The following is a 24,128-nucleotide window of genomic DNA, read 5'->3' on the forward strand; positions in this document are numbered from 1 at the left end:
TATGGCACAGCCCACTTAGGATTACTGTCAGATTTTTCTGCCATGTCAAATGTTTGCAGCATCTTGCCACAAATGAGTGTGTGCTCAAGAGCTTAAGGCCCAAAGGGCTTTGAGGTGAAGATAACCTCTTAGTGAACTTCCCTGGCAAATCTAGTTAGGATTTGAAGGTTTGTCAGCTGTCAGTGCACTGTATGATCAATAACCTCCTTTTCTGGAGATGTTTGTAGGCACTTTGGTTTTCTACACCAGAAGCATCAGTCCTCTGGTTATTCTTTCAGGCTTGGACATTCTTTCTGAGCACCAGCATGTGTGTCTATTGATTCTTCACTGCCTAACAGTTCTCCCTGACCCCAATTGTTTTTTCTTGGGAAGTTTCTAGTTACCTTTTTACTTTAAGAAGAGAATTTCCTCTAGATTCTTAGTAATGGTTCAGATTTGGTCTGGATTAACCATGAACTACATTGTGGGTAATGAGCAATATTTGTAAGCTTGAACCTTCTGTTCTTCTGTTGAGCGTGTGCATCAGATAGTGACAGATGATGTCACTTGGGATCAGATAGTGACAGATGATGTCACCTGGGATCAGATAGTGACAGATGATGTCACCTGGGATCAGGGTCCTGTGTAGGGTTTGTATTTCCCAGGCAGGAGTTTGGTCCTTGCACACTGTTAAGCCCTGTGAGAAGCACAAGCACACCTTGCTGTGCCCTCTGGTTAGGGCTTGCTAACTGGAGAGGGAGTCCCTCAGTGTGACCCCCATGGTATGGATGGAGTCCCTGAGACATGGAGGGGTGACACTGGGACATGGAGTGTTACCCTGGAGGTGACACTGGGCCATGGAGTGTTACCCTGGAGGTGACACTGGGCTATGGAATGTTATCCTGGAGGTGACACTGGGCCATGGAGTGTTACCCTGGAGGTGACACTGGGCTATGGAGTGTTACCCTGGAGGTGACACTGGGCTATGGAGCTATTCTGAGAGGTGACACTGGGCTATGGAGTGTTACCCTGGAGGTGACACTGGGACATGGAGTGTTACCCTGGAGGTGACACTGGGACATGGAGTGTTACCCTGGAGGTGACACTGGGCTATGGAGTGTTACCCTGGAGGTGACACTGGGACATGGACTGTTATCCTGGAGGTGACACTGGGCTATGGAGCTATTCTGAGAGGTGACACTGGGACATGGAGTGTTATCCTGGAGGTGACACTGGGCTATGGAGTGTTACCCTGGAGGTGACACTGGGCTGTGGAGTGTTATCCTGGAGGTGACACTGGGACATGGAGCTATTCTGAGAGGTGACACTGGGCTATGGAGTGTTACCCTGGAGGTGACACTGGGCTATGGAGCATTATCCTGCAGGTGACACTGGGACATGGACTGTTATCCTGGAGGTGACACTGGGCTATGGAGCTATTCTGAGAGGTGACACTGGGACATGGAGTGTTATCCTGGAGGTGACACTGGGCTATGGAGCTATTCTGAGAGGTGACACTGGGACATGGAGTGTTATCCTGGAGGTGACACTGGGCTATAGAGTGTTACCCTGGAGGTGACACTGGGCTGTGGAGTGTTATCCTGGAGGTGACACTGGGACATGGAGCTATTCTGAGAGGTGACACTAGGCTATGGAGTGTTACCCTGGAGGTGACACTGGGCTATGGAGCGTTACCCTGGAGGTGACACTGGGCTGTGGAGTGTTATCCTGGAGGTGACACTGGGACATGGAGCATTACCCTGGAGGTGACACTGGGACATGGAGTGTTATCCTGGAGGTGACACTGGGACATGGAGTGTTACCCTGGAGGTGACACTGGGCTATGGAGCATTATCCTGCAGGTGACACTGGGCTGTGGAGTGTTATCCTGGAGGTGACACTGGGACATGGAGTGTTACCCTGGAGGTGACACTGGGACATGGAGTGTTACCCTGCAGGTGACACTGGGACATGGAGTGTTATCCTGGAGGTGACACTGGGACATGGAGTGTTACCCTGCAGGTGACACTGGGACATGGAGTGTTATCCTGGAGGTGACACTGGGACATGGAGTGTTACCCTGGAGGTGACACTGGGCTATGGAGTGTTATCCTGGAGGTGACACTGGGACATGGAGTGTTACCCTGCAGGTGACACTGGGCTATGGAGTGTTATCCTGCAGGTGACACTGGGACATGCTGCTGTTGGAGTGGCCTCCTGCTGGGTGTGGCTGTGACAGAGGTGGCACTGCTGGACTGTGCACTTCCTGAGAACACTGGTCTGAAGGTGCTGCTGTATCTGCAGGTGGTTTTATCTCCCTCACTGGAAAGCCCAGCTCCTATCAATATTACTAATCAAGATCTACCAGTAAAAACTGGTAACAAATCAGGAAACTGTTTTAGTTTGGTTTGGTTTCTGGATGTAGGGGTTGTCTAGTAAGAAAGTAGTATGTGTGTGAAATTACACAGATAATCAGAATGCTCTGCAAAGGCTGCAGAATACTTTATTAGTCTTCCTTATCATTCTGTTAATTTTTTTCTTTAGTCTTTGTTAAGCCAAGCCATGTTTCAAAGAAAGAAGAGGGAAGTTTTAGAAAAAAAAGTCTGATTTGTGTTTTTCTGATATGTCCAATGGCCAGAACTCTTCACTTTTTATTCCAGTGCATGATTTTACACATTTTATCAATTGAAAAAACACTAACAAAGAAAAAAACCCCAAAGCACAACACTTTATAAATGGAAATGTCATTAGCAAATGGAATTACAAATAAGCAAGAGGCAAAGATGACCCTGCAGAATCTTGCAGCTACATCACATAATGATGGCATTTTCCATCCTGAACATTTTTGTAAACAGGATTGATCTGGGAAGGTCTTCACTGCAAGAACCTGTGAGATGACCATAGTCTGGTCAGGAGCACAAGTCTTTCTGGCATCAGAAACAGCCAACTAAGTTTGTTAATCCCTCATTTGGAGCCATGATGAATTCTTTAATTCAAACTCAAATATGAACCTCTTTCAGGATTCTCTTAAGCATCTAACTTCTAACAAAAATGGTAATTAATTTTAATTTTAATTAGTTTTTTAATGAGAGACTTGGAAAGAATTCTTGAATGTTTGCATTTTTAATAGTGAATATGATTTTAGAGTACACGTGATCAGACTTTCTAGGAAAAAGAAGGCAGAAAGATATTTAAAATGGCCAGGTTTCATTGTCACCTTTTTCTAATTGAATGTTTCCAGTGATGTTTATTAGCTGTTTGATCTCAAGCAGTAATTAATCCATTAATCCAGGAACAAAAACCTGGTTGATAAAACAGAAAGATGTTTTCCATCTTTAAATATGTTGCTGTATTTAATTGAAACAGTGAGATAAGTTATACAATTCTAGCTGTCTTCTAGTACCTGGTAGTCAGTTCTGACCTGGTTCATTCAGCATTTGCAGCCTTATGCATTGGAGTTTGAGGTTATGATACTTACCTGTGTTTAAATATTTAAAATGTAAGTTTTGGACAGAATTTTCTTTTTCCCCACATGTGGCTGTCAGCCCTTCCTCTTCTTCATTGTCATGAATTGTTAACTGAGATTCATATATGGATGGAGAGAGGGGGTGTTACAGTCCCACAGTGATTTTCTTTAAAAGTAGGAGATAAATGGGACTTTTGTTTTTAATTCATAATCAAGTTATCTCCAATGACCCCTCTGAACTTCACTGAAAATCCACTTAAGGCCAGCTTGGGTATAGTTTTGGGTTAGTGAGTTCTTTTTTTAGCTGATTGGGTTGGAAAAGAGTTTGTAGTTGGACTGTAGAGATAGAAGTTCAGAGAGCAGCTCCATCTCCCTTTTTAAAGAATTCCCATCAAGCTGGAGAGGTGTTTTGTGTTAAATCAAAACTTCCTTGCCTGCACACTACAATACTGCAGAATTTCTGCACACAAATTTCAAGTTCATCACATTCTGAATTTTTACACCTTTTCCAAAGTCACCCAGACATCAACAAGTTAACATTCCAAGCAGGTAAAATGTCTCATATAATCATACTGTGATTAAAGCTCATGCAGATGGTAGTAACTGTCTTTATGTTTGTATGTAGCCTTGTGTGTACAGGAATTTATCAGTGGTAGAGGCTGATTTAATGACATGTTAGAAACTATATAAATTAAAAATAACTGTGTATCAACTTTGAGTGGGAATGAAAGAACTATTTAAATAATGACAGATAGAAATGTGGCTTTGTATGAGTTACTTTTTTATTATGACTTCAATACTTGAAAGAAGTACTTCAGACTTCCTGGAGTTAGAAATCTAACAGGGTAGTGCCTAGAGTCAAGGTTTGAATTACAAATGATTGTTTTGTCTGTCTGCTGCCAAAAATTGAACTTTCTTGATATGTTTTCTAAAGCTCACATTAATATGCTTTTCAACTGTCTGTTTGAGCAGTTGTGCTATGTTAATGTGTAGGCATGTTCTAATTTTGCATGTAGCTCAGGGAGAATATTTCATTGTTCAGATGTTGTGCCTGCACTTCAGGGGTACTGAACCTTCACTTTGTGGTTATTTCCCATCTTTTCTCTGTCTCATTCATATTTTGGGGAGCAAAGCAGTAAGTTGGCCATACTGGTGTGTTGGTGTGTGGTGCAGACACATTGCTGAGCCCAGTGGGTGTGTTGAGCTGGAGACAGGAACAGGTATCCCAGAGCTTGGGCCACTGCCTGATGCTGTAAAGATCTCATCTGCAGGGGAGCTGCTTTGGCTTGGTGCTTTCAAATAACTTCAGTCACTTTTACACTGAAAAGGAAGTTTAAACACACACCCCCATCCAAAACTGGGCTTAGTATTTCTCATGTTGCTTCTGGAAGGAAAAAATATGTAACTCTTTGAAGAATTTGATGGCACATTAACTTTAGGATACCTTAGGAAACTCCCAAACTGGTGAATTTTAGGAAAAAGGGTTTGCTGTGGGGTGTCAGTGTAGTTCTGTGGCATTTAAGGACTTCTGAAAGCTCTGGCATAGGCAGTTGCATGGGACCTTTTCAGTTGCTAGAAACTAAATAAGTACTCAAAAAGCCTTAATGTTTGATGTTGACTTGTACAAAGAGTATTTACTTCTACAGTCTGCAGGATAATAAATAAGTTTCTCCCCCTCTTCCTTGCCTACAGAAAAACACTTTGAGGATATTTGTTTCTAGATATAACACTTGTCCATAGCACTTTGTGGGTCCCACCTTAACACTTTTAAATAAGCTGTGATGGAAAGTCACATTTTGGATGTTTAACATCTCTGTGTGACTCTGCTTCATTAAAAGAGAGTGTATGGAAAAAATGAGGGGCAAATCAACGAAGGCTTTTCTTTTAAACTCATTTTTGTAGAAATCAGTATATGAATTTTTGCAGTTTACTTGTAAAACTGTCCAAGAAAACTGTTTCAGGCGTTGTCTGTAAACATTTCAGCACTTCACCCAAATAGAAAAGCAAATAAAAGCTTGATTCTTTTGAAGTAGTCATGCTCTGAGATGCAATAGACCACATCTCCAGATACTGTTGGGGAGTGTGTATGGGCTTTTGATTCACTGAACAACACTTAAGAAAAACTTTCTGATTTCACTAGTGCCTCTTGATTTTCATGGCGAAGGTTCTTCCTGGAGCTGCTCAGAAAAGCCAACTAATTTTGAGTGCCCAGTTTGTTTCCTTAGGTGGCTTTTTCAGAGCTGATGAGGTCCTGAGGCTCTCAGGGAGCGAGTGAGGCAAGCTGAATGAAGGAGCTCTTGGCACACAGTTCGTGTTGTCCAGATCCTGTTTGTGCCTTCAAGGAAGAGAGAATCACATCTGAAATTCTGCCTGTTAAATTCTGGTTCTCTACAGCTACCCAGTGGGGTTAAGTGTATTGATCTGAGTGACTGAGCAGGGAATGACTTCCTCATTTCCCTCTCTGTTTTATTTTTCATTTGGGGTGTAACATGGCACAGTGCAGTCTTGTTGCTGATGCACATGAGAGAGATTATGATTTTATAGCCACTTTCATTACTAAATTGGTTATGGGAAATTAATTTAGAACTTAGACAATTGTGTTGCTGTTGATGGTGAAGCCTAGGTTTGATTATTTTTCTTCCCCTCTTAAAGACAAACTAAACAGGCATGTTGCCTAATGGCAGGATTTTCTTCTATTTGTAGTGTCTCATAAAACAAATTTCTTAGTAAAGGTAAAGAGCAGGTAGGATTTTTACAGGATTGCTCATTTGAACTTCTAGTCACATGGAATATTTGTGGTTGGGGCAGATACAACTCACTGTGTTCTGATGCACACCATACTAAGCATTTAGATAGGGTATTTCTGAAATTAAGTTATTCTAGACAAAATACCATAATGCAGCTGGGGATTTTACTTTTATTCTAAACCCTTCTTGCTTGCTGCCTAGTCCTTCAGCTGTACATTAATTCCATATGTGCCCACCTTGAATGAAAAAAGCCAATCAGAAAAGTGTGTTCTCTGATATTTGCAAAGATGTGTTCCCTGACTGCTGTGTTTTGCAGGCATGGTGCTGGTGCGCAGTGAGAACGGGCAGCTGCTGATGATCCCCCAGCAAGCCCTGGCACAGATGCAGGCCCAGGCACACGCCCAGTCTCAGCCTCAGAACACTCTGACTCCTCGTCCTGCTACACCTACCAGTGCACCCCCAGTGCAGATATCCACAGTGCAGGTCAGTCCAGCAAGCTGTGCTGCTAAAAACTGTTTTGTTCCCTGTGCAGAATACTGGAGGAAGTAAGGTGTGATACTAGTGAAGGAACCATAGATCTAACTGGGATGTACTGACTGTTCATAGATCCACAGAATCTCAGAATTGTTTGTGTTGGAAAGCTGTTGGAAGGGGCCTTAAAGCTCATCCAGTTCCTGACATGGGCAGGGCCACCTTCCACTAGACCAGGTTGCTTCAAGCCCCATCCCAGCCTGGCCTGGAAGACTTCCAGGAATGGGAAGTCCACACCTCTCTGGGCAACCTGTGCTGGGGCCTCATCACCCTCAGAGCCAAAATTTTCTTCCAAATAGCTAATCTAAATCTACTTTCCACAAGGCATAGGCATTGCATTGTGTTCCTAATTCTGTTACAGCTTGGCTGTTACTCATCAAAAATATTTTTACATATCTGAATCTTATTAAGTTGAAAACTTTGATATAAAGAAGACCATATATGGTTAATGTGTACAACTCTTCTCCCCAGAATAAATCCAGGACTAAAAGAAAAAAATTGATTTGGATATACATACACCAAGGTTTTGACAGTTGCATTAAGTTCAAGACTGAAAATCCTTCTTGGAGTTCCATAGTGCTTCAGATGCATTCTCTGCTATTTGTAATAATGCAGAATCAGAACACCAGATAGAGCAGTTGGTATTTAACTGTAGGCACTGATGTGTTTATGATTTTTTTCCTCTTCCCCAGGCTCCAGGAACACCCATTATTGCACGACAGGTGACACCAACTACTATCATCAAGCAAGTGTCTCAGGCTCAAACAACAGTGCAGCCCACGACAACGCTACAGCGGCCCCCGGTTGTGCAAGTGAGTGTGTAGGGAAATGGTGTGTGCATGAGCCTGCCAGGCACACAGGAAATGCAATTGCTCAGTGCAGGGAAGAAATGCCTTCTGGATTGGCCTTTCTAAAACATCTGCAGGTCTCAGTGCATATTTTGGATGTACAGGTATAATATTTTATATGTATATTGGTGTAATTTCATATTACACCTGTACATATCTCCATTTAAAGGTATTGTGTTTGTAGTTTGTACAGTCACAGAGCTGACTGAAATGAAATACCTTTATGCTTTCTGCTTAAAGGAGGTGACAAGAATTCCCCTTGGATTTTGGGCTGTGGTGTTATTCCTGTGGTGGATCTGCAGTCCTCTGAATTCTGCAGCAAAATTTACAATTGCAAAGATGACTGCATTGGCAGCCTTCTCTTCCTGAAGCCTTCTCCCTTTCACATGAGTCTGCTTTGGTCTGTGTCCTTCTGGAGACTGATGTCAGTTTGGGCTGGCCTCAATTCATTTTGGGCTTCCTTGGACGTTTTTTTTGTGATGTCAAGAGTTTAAAAAACAGTGCAAGAGTGTGAAATTCTCCCCATGGCTTCCAGGCAGCAGTGATACAATATGATTGCTGTCGCCTAATCTGTCTCATTGTGCTTTCTTCATCCTTTGAGTAGACAGGATTAGAGAGTTTTAATTTAAAACATGCAGGTTTTGCTATGCATCCAGTTAACCTTTTTCCCCTCAGAGAGCCTTTCCCTATGCCAGTGATCTTTCTAGATCTAAGAGTTAATTTACCTAACTGAGTCTCCTTAATTTGCACTGCTGTTATACAGGACAAAAAAAAAACCCCACCATCATTCCATCTGCATATTTTGTGCTGTAATGAGCACGCCATGGACTTGATTTATCCTGATTTAAAAAAAAAGAGACAAATGAAATCCTTATCTCCCTTAGTTTTTCCCAAAATACCAATAAAGTTGGCTTTGGCAGCAGGGGAGCCTCTTTTTTTGGTGCATCTTTATATAAAGAGCAAGTTTATAAATGATTTGTGAACATTCTGAGTGTCAGTTGTAGCTTGGTAGGAATTTGTCTCTCAGACTGGGTTGTTGTTAATAATTAGACTTTTGGAAGCCCATGAATGAGCTGTGTATGTGAGAGGATCTTGCTTGTAATTGTGATTCTTTGGAGCTGATACTTCTACTTCAAATTACCAATTTGTCTACAAAACTAGAAAAATGTTTTGTCCTGTTGTTTATCACAAAGACCTCGGTAAGACCAAAGCTTTTGTGTCAGTTGTGCCTTTTTAGAGATTCCTCCCTTTGGAAGTGGCATTTAATGAAACAGTCAAAAAGATAAATTGAATTCACAGGAATTCAGCACTTATTTTAGCTGAATTTTGGAACCCCACTGGCTGAGATTATGTTTATGGTGTTTTATTCGGTGACCAAAAACCGCGCAATTTTTAATCAACTTTCGGAATTCCCGTTTCGAATGTTTTTAGTGCCATCTGGTGGCCGTTTCCTTCCACTGCACCAGAGCATGGGCAGCTTATTTATAGCAGCTGTGAAAGGTGTTCTACTGCCCTGTGCCTCATCTTCTGTTAGATGGCTCAGGAAAACAGGCTCTTGGTGCGTTCCACAGAAAATAATCTTGTGTTTTTATTCTCTGCAGCCTCAGATCGTTCTGGGTGGTACTGCACAAACAACCACGTTGGGGACAGCAACAGCTGTACAAACTGGAACTCCTCAGAGAACAGTGCAAGGGACAACGGCCACCTCCACTGCTGCCACAGTAAGATCCTGAGAAATGTGACATCTATTTTTGTTCACTCACATATACATGGTGTGCATATATACATATACTTGTAAACACAGATAGGAGTGGAGATTAGTAAAGATGCAGGAATCCTGTGAGCTGTTGACCTTGAAAAGGTAAACTTTAATAGAACCATATAATTTACAAGGTGTGGGTACAGGTCACTTGAATTTTACAGGTATTAAAGTGGTTTTGTTTCTGTAACAGTATATTAAAGCACTCATTTAAAAAATATATTAGATGTATTTTATAGAACAGTGAATTGTTCAGCACTGTAGAGGAGAATCACTATAAGAAAGGATAAAGAGTTGGCACTGATTGATTCAAACTGCATGTTTCCAGGATTGCAAAATGCAGGGAGAATCCATGTGAAACAACAGCTTTACTATTTTTTGTCCTGCTAAAACATGTATTTTCCCATGTACCATTCTTAAAATACTTGGTGTTTCCTCATTTAATGAAGAGTCACAATTCCTTAAATTTTGGTAACAAAAATGTATAATATATATGAGTATATGAAGAAAAATAATAATCTCAGTCTGTTTATGTTTTAATGTGAGGGACATGTATGTATAAATATTACTCTGTACTGACGAACTAAAGGACTTTATTTCATGGAGTATATGGTCAGATCATGTGTTAAGAGGAGTTTGTCTTCCTTTCTCTGATTGTTTTCCTTTTACCCTTCCTGCTCAGGAAACTATGGAAAATGTGAAGAAATGCAAAAACTTTCTGTCCACATTAATAAAACTGGCATCATCTGGAAAACAGTCCACAGAGACTGCGGCTAACGTGAAGGAATTAGTACAGAGTCTGCTGGTGAGAAAAGTTCATCAGAAGTTGTTAAATACAGCATCTGGGCAAATTCAGACTCAAAACTGGTTTTTTTTTTGTGGGTTTTTTGTTGTTGTTTTTTTTTTTTTTTCATTCAGTGGCTGGAGTTTATAAAATTTGAGCTAAATTGCCTGATGCTAATATAAAAGCTTGACATTTTTAATATTTATAGAGTGAATGCTAGTATTGCTTAGCCTACTTGTTAGCAACCTTTAAGTTATGGTTTTGTGTATCCCATCATGCAGTAACCAGAGGTCTTTAGATCTTATTACTTGAAATTTGTAGTAAAGTTGGTTACTACCATAAAGCTACTGGTAACCAAAAATAGTGAGAAATGATAAAACCACCTAATTTCAGTGTGTTCCCAAGTATTAAATTTTTTTTTAGTGTTGGATAGTTATAAAAATTAATTTCTACAAGTTTGTTCATTTGAGTTTTCTGTTTTGAAGGATGGAAAAATTGAACCAGAAGATTTTACCAGTAGGCTCTACAGAGAACTTAATTCTTCACCTCAACCTTACCTTGTGCCTTTCCTGAAGGTAACTTATCTTCACTACTCTTCCTTTATCTCTGTGCTTATATATCAGCTGCAATGAGCACAAGCACATCCTTTGCCATTATAGGTGGAATTCCAAAATTAAGTTAAAGGAAGTTTTAAATGGTGCCTGGTTAGGCTTTTGCTCCCTTTAAAAAATACTTTTTCTGTCTTAGTTCCTAGAATTTGTTACTGTGATTCATTGGCACAGTCAGTAATGTAACTTCTACCATGGTGACACATAGTAGCTCTTTTGAGAAATCGGGAAAGTTTTCTTTCTATGACTTAAGCCACAAACCTATGAATTGATTTATTGCTCTCTTTTTAGTCTTAGAAAGCAAAGGGATTCAGTGATATAGAAAATTGTACCTTCTGGGGAAGTTTTGCCTGTGCTGTAAACTGGTTTGGAGAAGCAGGAAATTTGTCATCTCCCAATGATAAATCACATTTGACATAAATTTTATAGTAGTTCAGCAAATCTCAAAATAGTATTTATTGCAAAACATTTACCATCAGTGAAATGAGTGAAAATACAGCAGCACTGAATTGTAAGAATATAACTGCTTGACTAATGTATGATTATGGGATGGAGTTGTAGGTGTGTGTTGACATTTCTGGGTTCTTAAATGCTTGTTCAACCTTGAGCTGTTCCTGAGGACAAAAACTGTTGCCATAAGAAAATAACTAATTTAAGAAGCCACCAAAACACTCTGGACAACAGTCAAGGAAGGCAGCATGGTCTTGGGTTGTTAAATACATGCCAGGGGTTCCAGGTAGGCTGCATATCCTAGATGCCCATAATATCCAAAAGGTGTTGTTCCTCTGTCCTGCTTATTAAATAGGAGCAGGTTGGTATTTCTGTGTGCTCACCTTTCCTCAGGTGCACACAGACCGATCCAATGGACTGAAACAAAACACGACGCTTCTTGACAGTTAATACTATGTGAGCCAGGATTAAACAAATCAACCAAACTCTTTCCTTTCCCCTTTTCAGAGGAGTTTACCTGCCTTGAGACAGTTAACACCAGACTCTGCAGCTTTCATTCAGCAGAGCCAGCAGCAGCAGCCCACGACGCAGGCGACGATAGCCACGATCCCGTCGGTGACGTCCGTGCTGCTGAGCTCCTCGGTGCAGCGCACGGCGGGCAAGGCCACTGCCACTGTCACCAGTACCCTCCAGCAACCCGTCATCAGCCTCACTCAGCCCACACAAGTTGGTGTCAGTAAACAAGGGCAGTCCACGCCACTGGTATGTGAGCTGGAGTGCAGCGTTGGTCATTACACAGGGGTTTTTTTGATAGTACTTCTTAAGCTGGTGGTTTGGCTCAATCAAAGATCTGATAAAAAAAGTATAACTTAAATTGCATCTTGGTTAAAGTGCACTTAGGGTTTGTTCTTCCCATCTGATTCTCAGATTATTTACATTTTTTTTTCCTTATTATTTGCAGGTTATTCAACAGTCTCAAAAAGCAGGGGCATTGATAAGGCCTCCACAAGTAACGTTGACACAGACGCCCATGGTGGCATTGCGGCAACCACACAGTCGTATCATGCTCACCACTCCTCAAATCCAACTGAATCAACTGCAGACAGGTAAGAGGTCAAGATACTTGTGATATGCCAAATTTGATAGCATTACCTGAAGCGTGGTTTAAGGATTGCTTGCCCAGAGAAGTTGTCGATACCCCACTCCTGGAAGTTCAAGGCCAGACTGGATGGGGCTTGGAGCAACCTGGTCTAGTGGAAGGTGTCAGAGGGGTTGGAACAAGATGATCTTCAAGGTCCTTTCCTGCCCAAGCCATTCTGTGGTTCTATGAATGTCAGTTCATAAGTGCCCTTTTTGTACTACTGCTAAAATCTTCCACTGTGTAGTGCCATAGTGGCTGGGGGTACAGATCTATCAGTGCAGCATTGACAGAGAAATGGTTTGGTGCTGGAATTGTGTGGGAAGGGTCCTGTTTTTACCTGGGTGAAATGCTGGCAGAAGCTATAGAGGTCAACTCCTTGTACCAGACCTATTGCCATAACTGCTTGTGACTGGCTTGCACGTGTGAGCTCTTATTGATGGAGTACAAATCCTGTCTGTCTTCTTGCAGTACCTGTGGTAAAACCAGCAGTATTACCTGGAAACAAAGCTATTGCCACTGTTTCGACACAAGTAGCTGCTGCTCAGAAGAATAAACTGAAAGAACCTGGGGGAGGCTCTTTTAGGTGAGGAACTGTATGTTTGTGCTTGGGCAGCTGAACTCAGACCTTCCTGGTGCTGAATCCATCTGGGCAAACTCACAATAACCCTGAGGTGGATTTTCTGGGGGCAGGTTTGCTTATTCATTAAAGACTGCAACAAACAGCACTGGACATACTCGTGCCAGACTGGTTTTGGCATTTAGCTGGCACTAAACCTCATAAACAATTCCTGCCCAGACAAGCAAGTGGAATTCATTCCTTCCCTTCTCCCAGCTCTGGTTGAGTTACTTGGTGAGGTACAGCCTGTCTTGGTGGTGAGGGCAGATTATTATTGTTTTGTAGTAGTGATTCGTCTGGTCTCTTGTTTCTCAAGGTGGTGAAACATTACATAAGAAAGGATCTTGGAAAAAACAGGAAGTACAAAATTAGTGCTCTTTGAAGTCAAAGCAATAATTTCTCATTTACAAACAAATGAGTTGTATTTTATTATATCACAAAAGCAAATAAAATGTAAAACTAATTATTCAGTTTTATGGTGGAATTCATTATGTGCAGCTGTGGTATCATAGCAGTTCGTGCAGATAAGCACTAAATGTTATGATTGTAATAAATTTTCCTTCCTTTAAGGGATGATGATGACATTAATGATGTTGCATCAATGGCTGGAGTCAACCTGTCAGAAGAAAGTGCTCGGATATTGGCAACAAACTCTGAGCTCGTGGGCACATTAACACGGTCTTGTAAAGATGAAACCTTCCTTTTCCCAGCACCTTTACAAAGAAGGATATTAGAAATAGGTATGTTCCTTTATCTTGAGCATTATTCAAAATGAATTTCACTGCTCTTAGGTTTAATCGAAGGCATTTTCCAAAGGAATTGGTTTGAATAATTAAAAGTTGCTGAAGTTGTTACCTTCTGGTATTATCTGGTATATTCAGATGCTTGTGGGATTCATTTGTCCTAAGAAAGTAGAATAGTGTCAAGGAATAGCGAACATAGATTTGCCTTCTAAAGTGATGGCAATTCAACATCAAAACTACTCAATCTGCCTGAAAGTCTGACTATATAAACTAATAAGGTGTATCAAGCATCACACAAACAATGAGTAAGTCCAGAAGCACTTCTATCAGCTTTACTTAGTAATTTAGAATTGATGGTGGAACAAAAAGCAATCTTGAATTTTTTGTTACACTGTAGTACACAGCATTTATTAATAGATTTTCAATTTTGTTAAACTAATAGGAATTTTAATATGTGTGTAATTTCCTGTTTAATCCTTGTCTGAGAAAAACCTGCAAATCATATTTAGAAGAGGGGATTTAAATTTCTATGACTGAAATTTTACTCATATTTAGTTGTATTGTAAAATTATTTTTTGCAAACCCACTTGTGTTTTGTTTGTAGGTAAAAAACATGGAATAACAGAAATCCATCCTGATGTAGTTAGCTACGTATCACATGCTACACAACAAAGACTACAAAACCTCGTGGAAAAACTATCAGAGACTGCTCAACAAAGGAATATTTCCTACAAGGTAACCGTATTTAATTGCTCAAATTGAATGGCAAAAATTGCACAAATTCAGCAGGCTGTGGTGTTGACTTTAATGCAGGAGTTCAGGTCTTCTTTTTTCTGTGAAATCAGGTTGTTTATTCTCTTTGACTGACTCACCTTCCATTAAGATATTAATACACATGGGTGATTGGAGCTTTTCAGCTTGCATATACAAAATGGTTTTAAAACAAATGCAGATAAGTTGTGCCCTCCCCTTTATTTATTATGTCAAATGTTTAGTGTGTGAGTGATTGTAGAGTCAGACAGATAAAAGCACTGCTTTGAATTCTCAGGAGACTGCTATCTGACAGATGTGTGTTCCTAATAGATGCAAATGCCTGAGCAGTGTTTAAAAAACCACACAGCTCTGTGAAATATCTTTGAGGGGTTAAAGCTGTGATGATACTAGTTTAGAAGTCAAAATCTGATGATTCATGGAATAGAACAAAATGCTTTTAAGAGTTCTGGCTGGTTTGACTGGTGTAAATATACTCCTGCTATTTGTCTGAAAAGGACAAAGTGAACACTGGAGCTTTGAATGTGTATGTTCTTCCCCAGTGCAGTGCAAGTTAACAGCTTTGTTTTTAAGGGAGTAATGAGAAACGTGTTTGCTGTGTTTTCAGGATGATGAAAGATATGAACAAGCAAGTGACGTTCGGGCACAGCTCAAATTCTTTGAACAACTTGATCAAATAGAAAAGCAGCGTAAAGATGAACAAGAAAGGGAAATTTTAATGCGTGCAGCAAAGGCAAGTGCTCGGCTTTCACGCGTGTTTGCAAAGTGTCACTTTTGACATCAAAACTGCAGAGTTGCTTTTCATTCTAAAACACTTGCAATGAAGGGGAAGACTAATCTTCAAAGATGGAACTTGATGAGTGTGTTCTTAACTAGAGCTCAGTTTTGCTTTTCATTGTAAAGCATGGGAAACAGCCTCTTTGCCACTCTCATTGCATATTCCCAAATTAAAAAGAGTCTTGAAATTTAGCTTTTGCATTGGTGAAGAAAGATTAATTTTATAGCTTGGTGGTATTCTTAAATGTAATAGAGAAAGACTAGAAATAGAATTCAGAAAGATTTTTACAAGTTGGAGAAATACAATAAATACGAAGCAGTTGATGTAAACATGAATGTGAATATTAAACTGTGGTTTTACTCAGTGAATATAAAATGAATGTGATTAGATAAGAGTACCCTAGAAATAATTCACAAAACAACCTATGTTTTCTCTTAGTTTTGTTGTCCAGCATGAGTTGACAATGTCAAAATCCAAATTTATTTTGTTGTTTGCCTAAAAAATGTAAGGGATTAACAACACTCAGGATTTGATAGGACAAGAGGAAATGGCCTCAAGTTGCGTCAGGGGAGGTTTAGATTGAATATTGAGAGCAATTTAATCACTGCAAGTGTTGTCAAGCCCTGGAACAGGCTGCCCAGGGCAGTGGTTGAGTCACCATCCTTGGAAGTATTGTGTAGATGTGGCACTTGGGGACATGGTTTAGTGGTGGGCTTGGCAGTGCTGGGGAAACAGCTGGACTTGATGTTCTTAAAGGTCTTTTCTAATCTAAATGATTTCATTATTCTAAAAGTATGACACACACAAGGAATGCAGGTGCTCAGTGAAATGGGCAGTTGCTGATGCAAATGGCCTTGGGTCACTCAGGTGCACTTTGTTCAGCCTGCAACCTGACCTGTGTGTGTAGGTGTAGCAGAAAATCAGCTCTGAGTAAGTGCTTGGTTACCCAGCAAGGGGAGGAATTGTTCCAAAAAGTACAGGTCTGATTCCTTTGTTCATATGCAGAGTGTATAATTCAGTTCACAGATCTGTGTAATTTGTGTCTTGTAATTTGTGTCTTGTAATGATTGCATTTAAGACATAATTGCCTGGCTACTCCTTGGCTATCTTTAACAAAGCAGAAAAATGGGATGCCTTTTTCAAAAATAGAAATGTTAAGAAAAGGAAAACTTTTACTTTCTAGAAGTTGTTTACCACTGTTACCCTCTGTGGGAGTGATAGGTGTTCCCCACTTCCTGCTGAAATTTAAGAAAAGCTTTCATATATAATCTTTAACTGCTTTTGTAACTTTTTCTTTCTTTTTCTCCAACCACCTCCTGCTCATCCTTTATCAACACAGTCTCGATCTCGACAAGAAGATCCAGAACAGCTTAGGTTGAAACAGAAGGCCAAGGAGGTGAGTGCTGAGCTTAACATAAACTTTTCTTTTGGAAGTTGAAAGAGAAATAATGACCATTCCTTGTTCTGGCACACACAGATGCAGCAGCAGGAGCTAGCACAGATGAGACAGAGGGATGCCAACCTGACTGCGTTAGCTGCCATCGGGCCCAGGAAGAAAAGGAAAGTCGATTCCCCAGGATCTGGATCAGGGACAGAGGTACAGTACAATTGGCACCTTTGGTTTTGCTGCCTCAGCCTCTCTGCAAAGCTTTCTGTTCAGAGCTTTTCCCCAGTTTGTGGAAGCTCCCTGAGCAGCAGAAGTGTTTTGTGTTCAGATTTGCTCACTCCAAGGCCAGGATCAATTTTTAGCACCCGTAGTCGCATAGGGAATAGAGTCTGAGGGGTCATTCCCTGACTCATGGAACTGGGGGGATCTTAGAAAAACCATCTCTGATCTAACAAGTCTCAGCTTTTTGGGCCTCTCTAGTTTTGGAAGGAGATTTTTGTGGTCATAACCAATCTAACTTGAAGTGCAGAGTAGGTGGGGTGGTTGAATTAAGTCACTGCTAAATTTGACAGCAGGAGCTTCAAGTTACAGGAGCTTACCTAATTTTTCTCTTCAGCAGTTGATTGGCCTTAGTTTTAGTGTCTCCACAGCAGATCAGTTTGACCAGTTCCATCTGATCAGGATGTTCTTGCACATCCTCTGTACATTCTACTGTTGAATCTGCCTTTTAAAAAATTCTCTGCAGACTAGGTATTGGAATGCTCAGTGTCTGATTCATTTAATTTACATTCTGGTACATGATTATCTGCTGTATTTCTAAACAAGTTAATAAACAAGAAATGGTATAAAATTGCTTTCTGCATGAGACATTCAATATGGGATTTCTCTAATGTTTAAAAAGAACAAAACATTCTTGAAAATTGTCATTTGTTGGACCAAAAGCTCTCTTCATAATTTGAGGATTTTCCCCCGTGGGGTTTTGTGTCTGATAGCAAGTGACAGAATAGTAATAGTTTAATAGTCCTGTTTATTACTCCTTGAGCATTCTGAACTTTCAGTGTTAAAGCATTTATACTGCAGAAAAGCCTCAAAAAAGTTCACCTTGTTTTATATGAATTGCTGCAAGCAATAATTTACATGTGCTTGATATAAAATGGTAGAGAAAAATCTGAATACTAGTAAATGTTACCTTTGTTTATAAAAAACCAAGCCTCTTGAGCATCTTTTAGAGTAATTTTAAATTTTGAAATTTACTAAACTGTCTGCTACTGAGAATAAGACTTGTTTTTGTATAAGCTGACAAATGACTCTATTAAAGGTTTATAGATGTGGTTTAAAATTATGAAAATTACAGAATGGGGCACTTTGCAAAGATAGATGTGTACACAAATGAAGTTGTCTCAGAGGAATATGCTGAAGTACATCATGCAGAGTTAATGTTGGTATTGCTTACTCCTGCATGCTCAGCTGTGCCACCTTAATGGTCTGTTAATGTCACTTAGGTTATGGGATGTATTTTGCATCTCCTGTGAACACTTGTTTGTATTTCATCTAAATCTGACTAATTTAGTTATCTTGGATTAATCACTGGTTAACCAATTAACTACAGGTTCCCTGGAAATCCAGTCTTTTTGTCTGCTTAATTAAGAAGCAGCTGCCTTTGATCTGATACTCACAGCTGTGCTTTTGCTGCTGTGTCACTTGACATTTTTAAATTGGGCTCCACTTGTCACCATTTGTATGCAGTTTGTGGTTAAGGCATATTACAAGAAGTGTGGAAAATAAGGTTTGTTGTTACTTAGACACAGTTTTGTAAATGGAAGCTTTTGATGTCTACAAATGCTGACTCTTAATTACATGTAAAATCACTTCTAAGTAGTAATTGCACTGTTTTGTTTCCAAATTCAACAAAACAGGTTGCTGTCAGTTTGAGAGTTTTATATCCATGTGATTTTATTGAAAGTTACTAAAAAGCTTCTTAACTTATTCTATACATAATTCTGTGTCTTTATTGACTCCTGAAATTTTACCTTTGCATTTCAAGTATTACGGTCTACATAATAGAGCTCAGGCTTGAGCTTTCACTAAAGAATATTTTAAAAACAAGAATAAAATCCCTTCCAGCCATTCTTTCTGTTCTCTAGCAATCATATGTATGTGAGAAAATTTAGCTAGCATCCAATGCTTTCCTGCATCTTCTAATTTCCTCTGAAGTTGGTGAAAATTTGATGGCTAAATAGTCCAAGCCTTAAAATTTCCCTTGAAAATGCAGCATTTGAGCAGCCCTAACAACAGGATTTTAGTGATTTGGTGTTTGCTGGATCAACAGAATGCATGAGAATCCAAAATCTGGCTTTCCTGTTAGCAGTGTGGTGAAGTAAGTTCACCTGCACTGACCAGAGTTCTGCTAACCCAGAGTGATCATTTCCAGTGCAGGTTTAGGTTGGTTTTGGTCATCAGTAATATTCATTGATTAAATGCATTATTTTCACACCTGTTAGTGGGACCCTCAGCAGCTTATTCGCATAGCTCATGCACAACTCTAAATTTGGACTTTTTTCAAGTTTGGAGTGTTTTTATTAAGAAAAATTTTGGAAAATTCTCCAAGCACAGTGGCAGATAAGTATTCACTGCTGAGGCGTGCTTGGTGTCGAAGTATAAAAGTTTAATAAAAACAATAAAAGATAACATTAGTATAGTAAATTCAATTGGAGGGGGAAATGAAGGCGTAGCTGACCTCAGCAGTGGATCCCGTTGCCGGAATAATTCTTTATTTCGTTAAATCACCGGGCAGCGCCCCGAGGGTCCCGGCTGAGCTGGGCACTGCCTGCAGTCCGCTCCCCGCGCGCCCTCTGCCGGCCGCTGTGCGGAGCTGCAGCTGCGCCCCAGCCCGGCCCGCTCCGTGCCGCTCGTTTGTTCCCTTCTGCTTTTGCTTTCTTCTTCTTTTTTTAAAGTGATTGATATAATAATATCCTGCCTGTTTGTCCTGCCACTCCGGGAAACTCACAGTGTGTGCCAGAGTGACGCTGAGAGGTGGAGAAGCATTCATGGGTTATTAGAGAATGTGACTGTGTTTAGGAAGGCTTCTCCTAAATTTAGTCCTGAGCTTGGTTACAGTTTGTCATCAGAAGGAGAGCACCCTGCCATTGGGATCATGAATCCAAGGCCTCACAGTCCTGGGAACAGGATGCTCTCCAGGTCATCCACAGCTCCAGGGCTGCCCTTGGCATCTGTATGCTGGAACTGTGAAGAATCCTGTTTTCTGTTTGGTTTGGTAGTTGGGATTGCCTGTCCTTAGCGCCTTCCTAAAAACACAGGCAGTTCTTTGGGGCTTTATTGTCTGTATTGAATGCCACTGAAAACTTGTGATTGTTTAACTGTTGTTAACAAATCAGAATTAAAAAGGAAATCTCAAATCTGGTAGTGTACAGCTGCCTGACTGTTACTGTAGGACACGGAATAACACAACATGCACACACTGCTGTCCTTAAGGTAAAAAAGGAGAAGTTTATTTTCTGACTCTATAGATTTCCAAAAGTGACAGTGGATTGGAGGGTGAAAGTGCCACCTCTCCAATAACACTAAACAAACAGTCTATCAGATTTCTCCTCTTCCATAAAAAAATGCAAAACAATGAGTTGTTTACAAAAAGTGTGTGAAAAAGTTTGTTACAAGAATGTGAACATCAGAAGGCTCAAAAAATTTTAAAAAATCAAAGCAACACCTGACTATGTAGAGCTTTTAAGTCACGTTTTCTCTGAAAAGTTTTGCAGTGCTTGCAGGCACGGACTGATTGACCTGTTCTTGTGCTTCCCAGGGATCTGGTTCGAGTGCAGCAGTCCCAGGCAGCTCTGGAGTTGGAACAACCAGACAGTTTACGCGACAAAGGATAACGCGGGTGAACCTCAGGGACCTCATATTTTGTTTAGAAAATGAGCGAGAGACAAGCCATTCACTATTGCTATACAAAGCATTCCTTAAGTAAAATGGAAAAGATCAAGGTATTTTTGACGGAGAGACGCCTGAGGACATTTTTTAATATATTTGCAAATTACGCCTTTTTGTAACAAGCGAATGGGATATTGTTTAAAAAACAACCACCTCTTTACATGGAACAGTTTTATATTCCTGTTTATAAATAAACTCTTCAGTATAAGAGAAATACATTTCTGTAACAGTGAGGATACTTACAAGGCCTGTGGATACTATAAAAGGACAATTAAATTTTAACTCATCTCTTGATTGAGTGGCCTTCTTGCCAAACAAGCCATATATAAAGACTGATGGAATCGTTTAGCAAATAACTAGCTACCCTTTGTCAGCCCTGTAGCAGTTTCAACATTAATTGTTCATTTTAGTTCAGTTTTATTCAACTAAATCCATTACATAGGCATATGTCTACAGCAGATGACCTCATTTCATTTAGCTTTTTTTTTTTTAAAACAGTCAGTTAGCAAAGCAAACTGATTTTTTAAGAATATTTATCTTTCCCCCAAATGCTCAAAATCTAGAGGGATATACAGTTAATTTTAAACATAACCTCAATTTTAATCACATTATTGCTTATTAGAGGCCCTGAAATCCCATAAAGGAGGGTTACTTCTGAATGTTTTAGCAGCATCTGTAAAAATGCATTTTATTTGCTATAGTTTGTAAAGCTGTAAAGTTAAAAAAGGAAAAAAAGGAAAAAAAGAGAAACCTTTTCAGCATAAATATATTTTACTTGCACTGTGTTTTTTAGCTAAAGTGAAAGCTTAGATTAAATAAAATCAAAAGTTGAGAGGAATCATCGAAAGACTTTCTCAGTGTGAATCAAGTGTTGAAAAATGGTTGGTGTATTTTGTCAGTAATTGTACATAATTTTTGGCACATAACATAAAAATGGCTATGTAAACTATAATTATTTTGCTAAAAGACTGTATGCAAGCTGTGGGCCTACTTTAAAGATGTCCAGAGCAAAGTCCCTTCTTTGTACCTATTTTTTTATTACAAATATACTAATTGGTTCTTTATATTTTCAGAGGTTATTGTATTAAATTGTCTATTGATAGTACTTTTATGACTGTAAATACTTTGGCTTTCTTTGTGTGAACTCTCATGGTAGAATTTAACTCTCTTGCGTGTAAACTGAATGCTGATCAGTATTTTTATCAACACCTGACAACTGTTACACCCCTTTTATTTTGTCTCTTAGGAAATCCTGTCTTTCCATTTTTTTTTCATGTAAATTTTGCACAGTTACTTGTTCATATGTAAATATTTTACTTTCAAAAATGAAGTTTTTAATTGCTATTGTTTTATATAGGATTGAAAGAAAATTAACTCCTTTATTAAAAACAAATTTATCTGTATTTGTTAATGTATTTTTCTCTCTAAATCTTTTCTCCACTTGGATTTATTTTTCTTGGTGCAGTAAAAGTTGAGTCTACTTGAGGGGATACTGTTTGCTAAAGATGCACTTTGGGATGTTTTTATACTGTTTTGTTTTATCAGTATTTTGCAGGTATGTGATTTCATCAATCTTGGCATTTGATTGTTGTCTTAGGGGTCTTGGAGTAGCATCAGTGGGCAGGGGATTTGGTTTAGTTGGTTTTTAAGCAGGGAAAGGTGTCTGAAACATCTGAAATATTTTGTGTTTGTCTAGTGAAGGTTTAATAAAACAGCCTCTCCTTGAGGGCAGCCTGCTCCCTCAAACACAGCTGAAGTGGTTTGCAGAAGAAGGTAGGACATAAAACACAATTTGGAGCACAATTATGAAAGAAAATAACCAGGGACACTTCTGATTATCAACATGAAAATCTGAGAAGCATCTCTGATGATCTGTACTGAATATTTAGCTTTTGGGTTGTATTTTTTTTTAATTCCTCCTCTCATGCACCAATTAACCGAATAATTTTGAGGCCCTAATCCTGCTAGAACATTAATTTGATGATTATTCCTTGCATACAGACAAATCTGCCCTGCTGTGAACAGGCAGTGGCAGCAGGCCCATGGGAGATGAGTGTCTTTGAAAAAGAGGATCAGCTCCTAAAGGGAGGTGCTCACTGGCACTGTGTGACACTGACCCCAAGACTTGTTGTTTGTAAACTCCAAACAGCTTTAAATTGTGTCATTGCACTAAGTGGAAAGAAACACCTTTGACTTTTGGCCAAAACTGTCAGAGCATCCCTTGAATTGTAGCAGGAGCTAGTTTAACTGTTCATCACCACTGGGCAGGCACTGACTGGGCACAGTGTCTGCAAAGCTGTGGCAGGTAAGTGGGGAAGAAACTGAAAAATTAAAGTTATTTCATGGTGTGCTGTTCTTTGCTCTCCCTGCTCGGTAGCTTAGAAATATTCTAGAGAGGCCAAGGGAGGAGGGAGAGATCTCCTGCAAGAGGAGAGCTCTTGGTTCTGTTTTAAATAACATTGGTTTTGAGTGCACAGGCAGCCCTGCACTCCATAGAAGTTTTTCTCAGCTAAAAGATAAATGTTCCTGTTGTTAGTCAGAAAAGCTGGTGGCATCCATCTCCCTCCAGTAGTTCATGGAGGCCAATTCATGGAGTTTTGGACTGGGGAATTGGTCCATTATTGTCAGTACACTGGCACTGTGAGGAGTTCTCACAGCAGTTGAAGACTTTTGTTCATTTGTTGTTGGTTTGGTTTTTTTATGATAAAACCAGTAACTCTTCTTAAAGCTGCTCAGAAATTTGACATTTCAAAGTCACAGCTGGGGAGGGGTGGCATTTAGAGGGCAATACCTGTGCAGCACAGCACTCCTCTGGTGTGTTAGTGACCTGCAGAGAGAGAAATTGTGATTCTTTCCTGACCCCAAAGCTTGTGCAGCTCCACCAGAGACTGGGGGTGAATGTGGGAGAGAATCCACTGCCCCTCTCCTTGGATCTCTGTACCAAGGCTGATGCACCTTTGTTGTAAAAAGCCCCAAAACTGCAGTTTGCCAGCTGGGATGTTCTTTGTGTATATCAGTGAGGGTTTATTGCACCTTTATTTTAGCACACTCTTTCCACTCAGTGCCAGGGACTCTTGTAAGTCTGTGCCTTGTAGTGGGCTCTCTACCCTGTTTTACAGAAGTCTTGATGTCTCTCTATTTTTTTAAACACCTTTGATTGGGTACTGCATAGCTCTAGTGTTGCTGAACTGTTGATATCATTCTTTTCCCAGCAGAAAAATTGATCAGAATAAGTAGGATAGAACAAGGCACTCTGAATTCAGCCTGTTCTTATTTCACAGGTTTATAATTAAATAGATATGTTTTCAGGAAGCCTTTTAATATATAGTGAGAGATGCATGCATGATAAATAACACCAATTTCACAGTAATTAAGATTTTATTGGAGGTTTCCCTGTGATCCAAGAAGTTTCCCTACATTTCTGAGATTGTCTAAATTACAAATTTAAAAGTGCTCCAATGACAATTTTAACCATTTTCTTGGGTTTCCAGCTCTTTGTCCATCTGCAGAGGAGAGTGTTGACCGTTGGGGTAAGTGAGAGAGGGTGGTGGCACTTTCAGGAGTGACATTTC

General features: G+C 39.9%; 1 protein-coding gene across 1 annotated transcript in view; it reads left to right on the top strand.

The window, feature by feature from the left end:
- Window positions 1-21,959, top strand: part of TAF4 (TATA-box binding protein associated factor 4) — a 36,832-nt gene extending 14,873 nt beyond the window's left edge. The window contains exons 3-16 of the mRNA XM_054644455.2: window positions 6,509-6,675; window positions 7,416-7,535; window positions 9,173-9,292; window positions 10,013-10,135; window positions 10,600-10,689; window positions 11,680-11,934; window positions 12,134-12,278; window positions 12,782-12,896; window positions 13,500-13,669; window positions 14,277-14,407; window positions 15,051-15,176; window positions 16,561-16,617; window positions 16,699-16,818; window positions 20,426-21,959. Coding sequence (XP_054500430.1) covers window positions 6,509-6,675; window positions 7,416-7,535; window positions 9,173-9,292; window positions 10,013-10,135; window positions 10,600-10,689; window positions 11,680-11,934; window positions 12,134-12,278; window positions 12,782-12,896; window positions 13,500-13,669; window positions 14,277-14,407; window positions 15,051-15,176; window positions 16,561-16,617; window positions 16,699-16,818; window positions 20,426-20,593 — 1,907 coding nt within the window. The 3' untranslated portion in view covers window positions 20,594-21,959. The remainder of the gene's footprint in view (window positions 1-6,508; window positions 6,676-7,415; window positions 7,536-9,172; window positions 9,293-10,012; window positions 10,136-10,599; window positions 10,690-11,679; window positions 11,935-12,133; window positions 12,279-12,781; window positions 12,897-13,499; window positions 13,670-14,276; window positions 14,408-15,050; window positions 15,177-16,560; window positions 16,618-16,698; window positions 16,819-20,425) is intronic.
- Window positions 21,960-24,128: the final 2,169 nt, after the last annotated feature.

Source organism: Agelaius phoeniceus, chromosome 17 (genome assembly GCF_051311805.1).
Source record: "Agelaius phoeniceus isolate bAgePho1 chromosome 17, bAgePho1.hap1, whole genome shotgun sequence".
Taxonomy (NCBI): Eukaryota; Metazoa; Chordata; class Aves; order Passeriformes; family Icteridae; genus Agelaius; species Agelaius phoeniceus.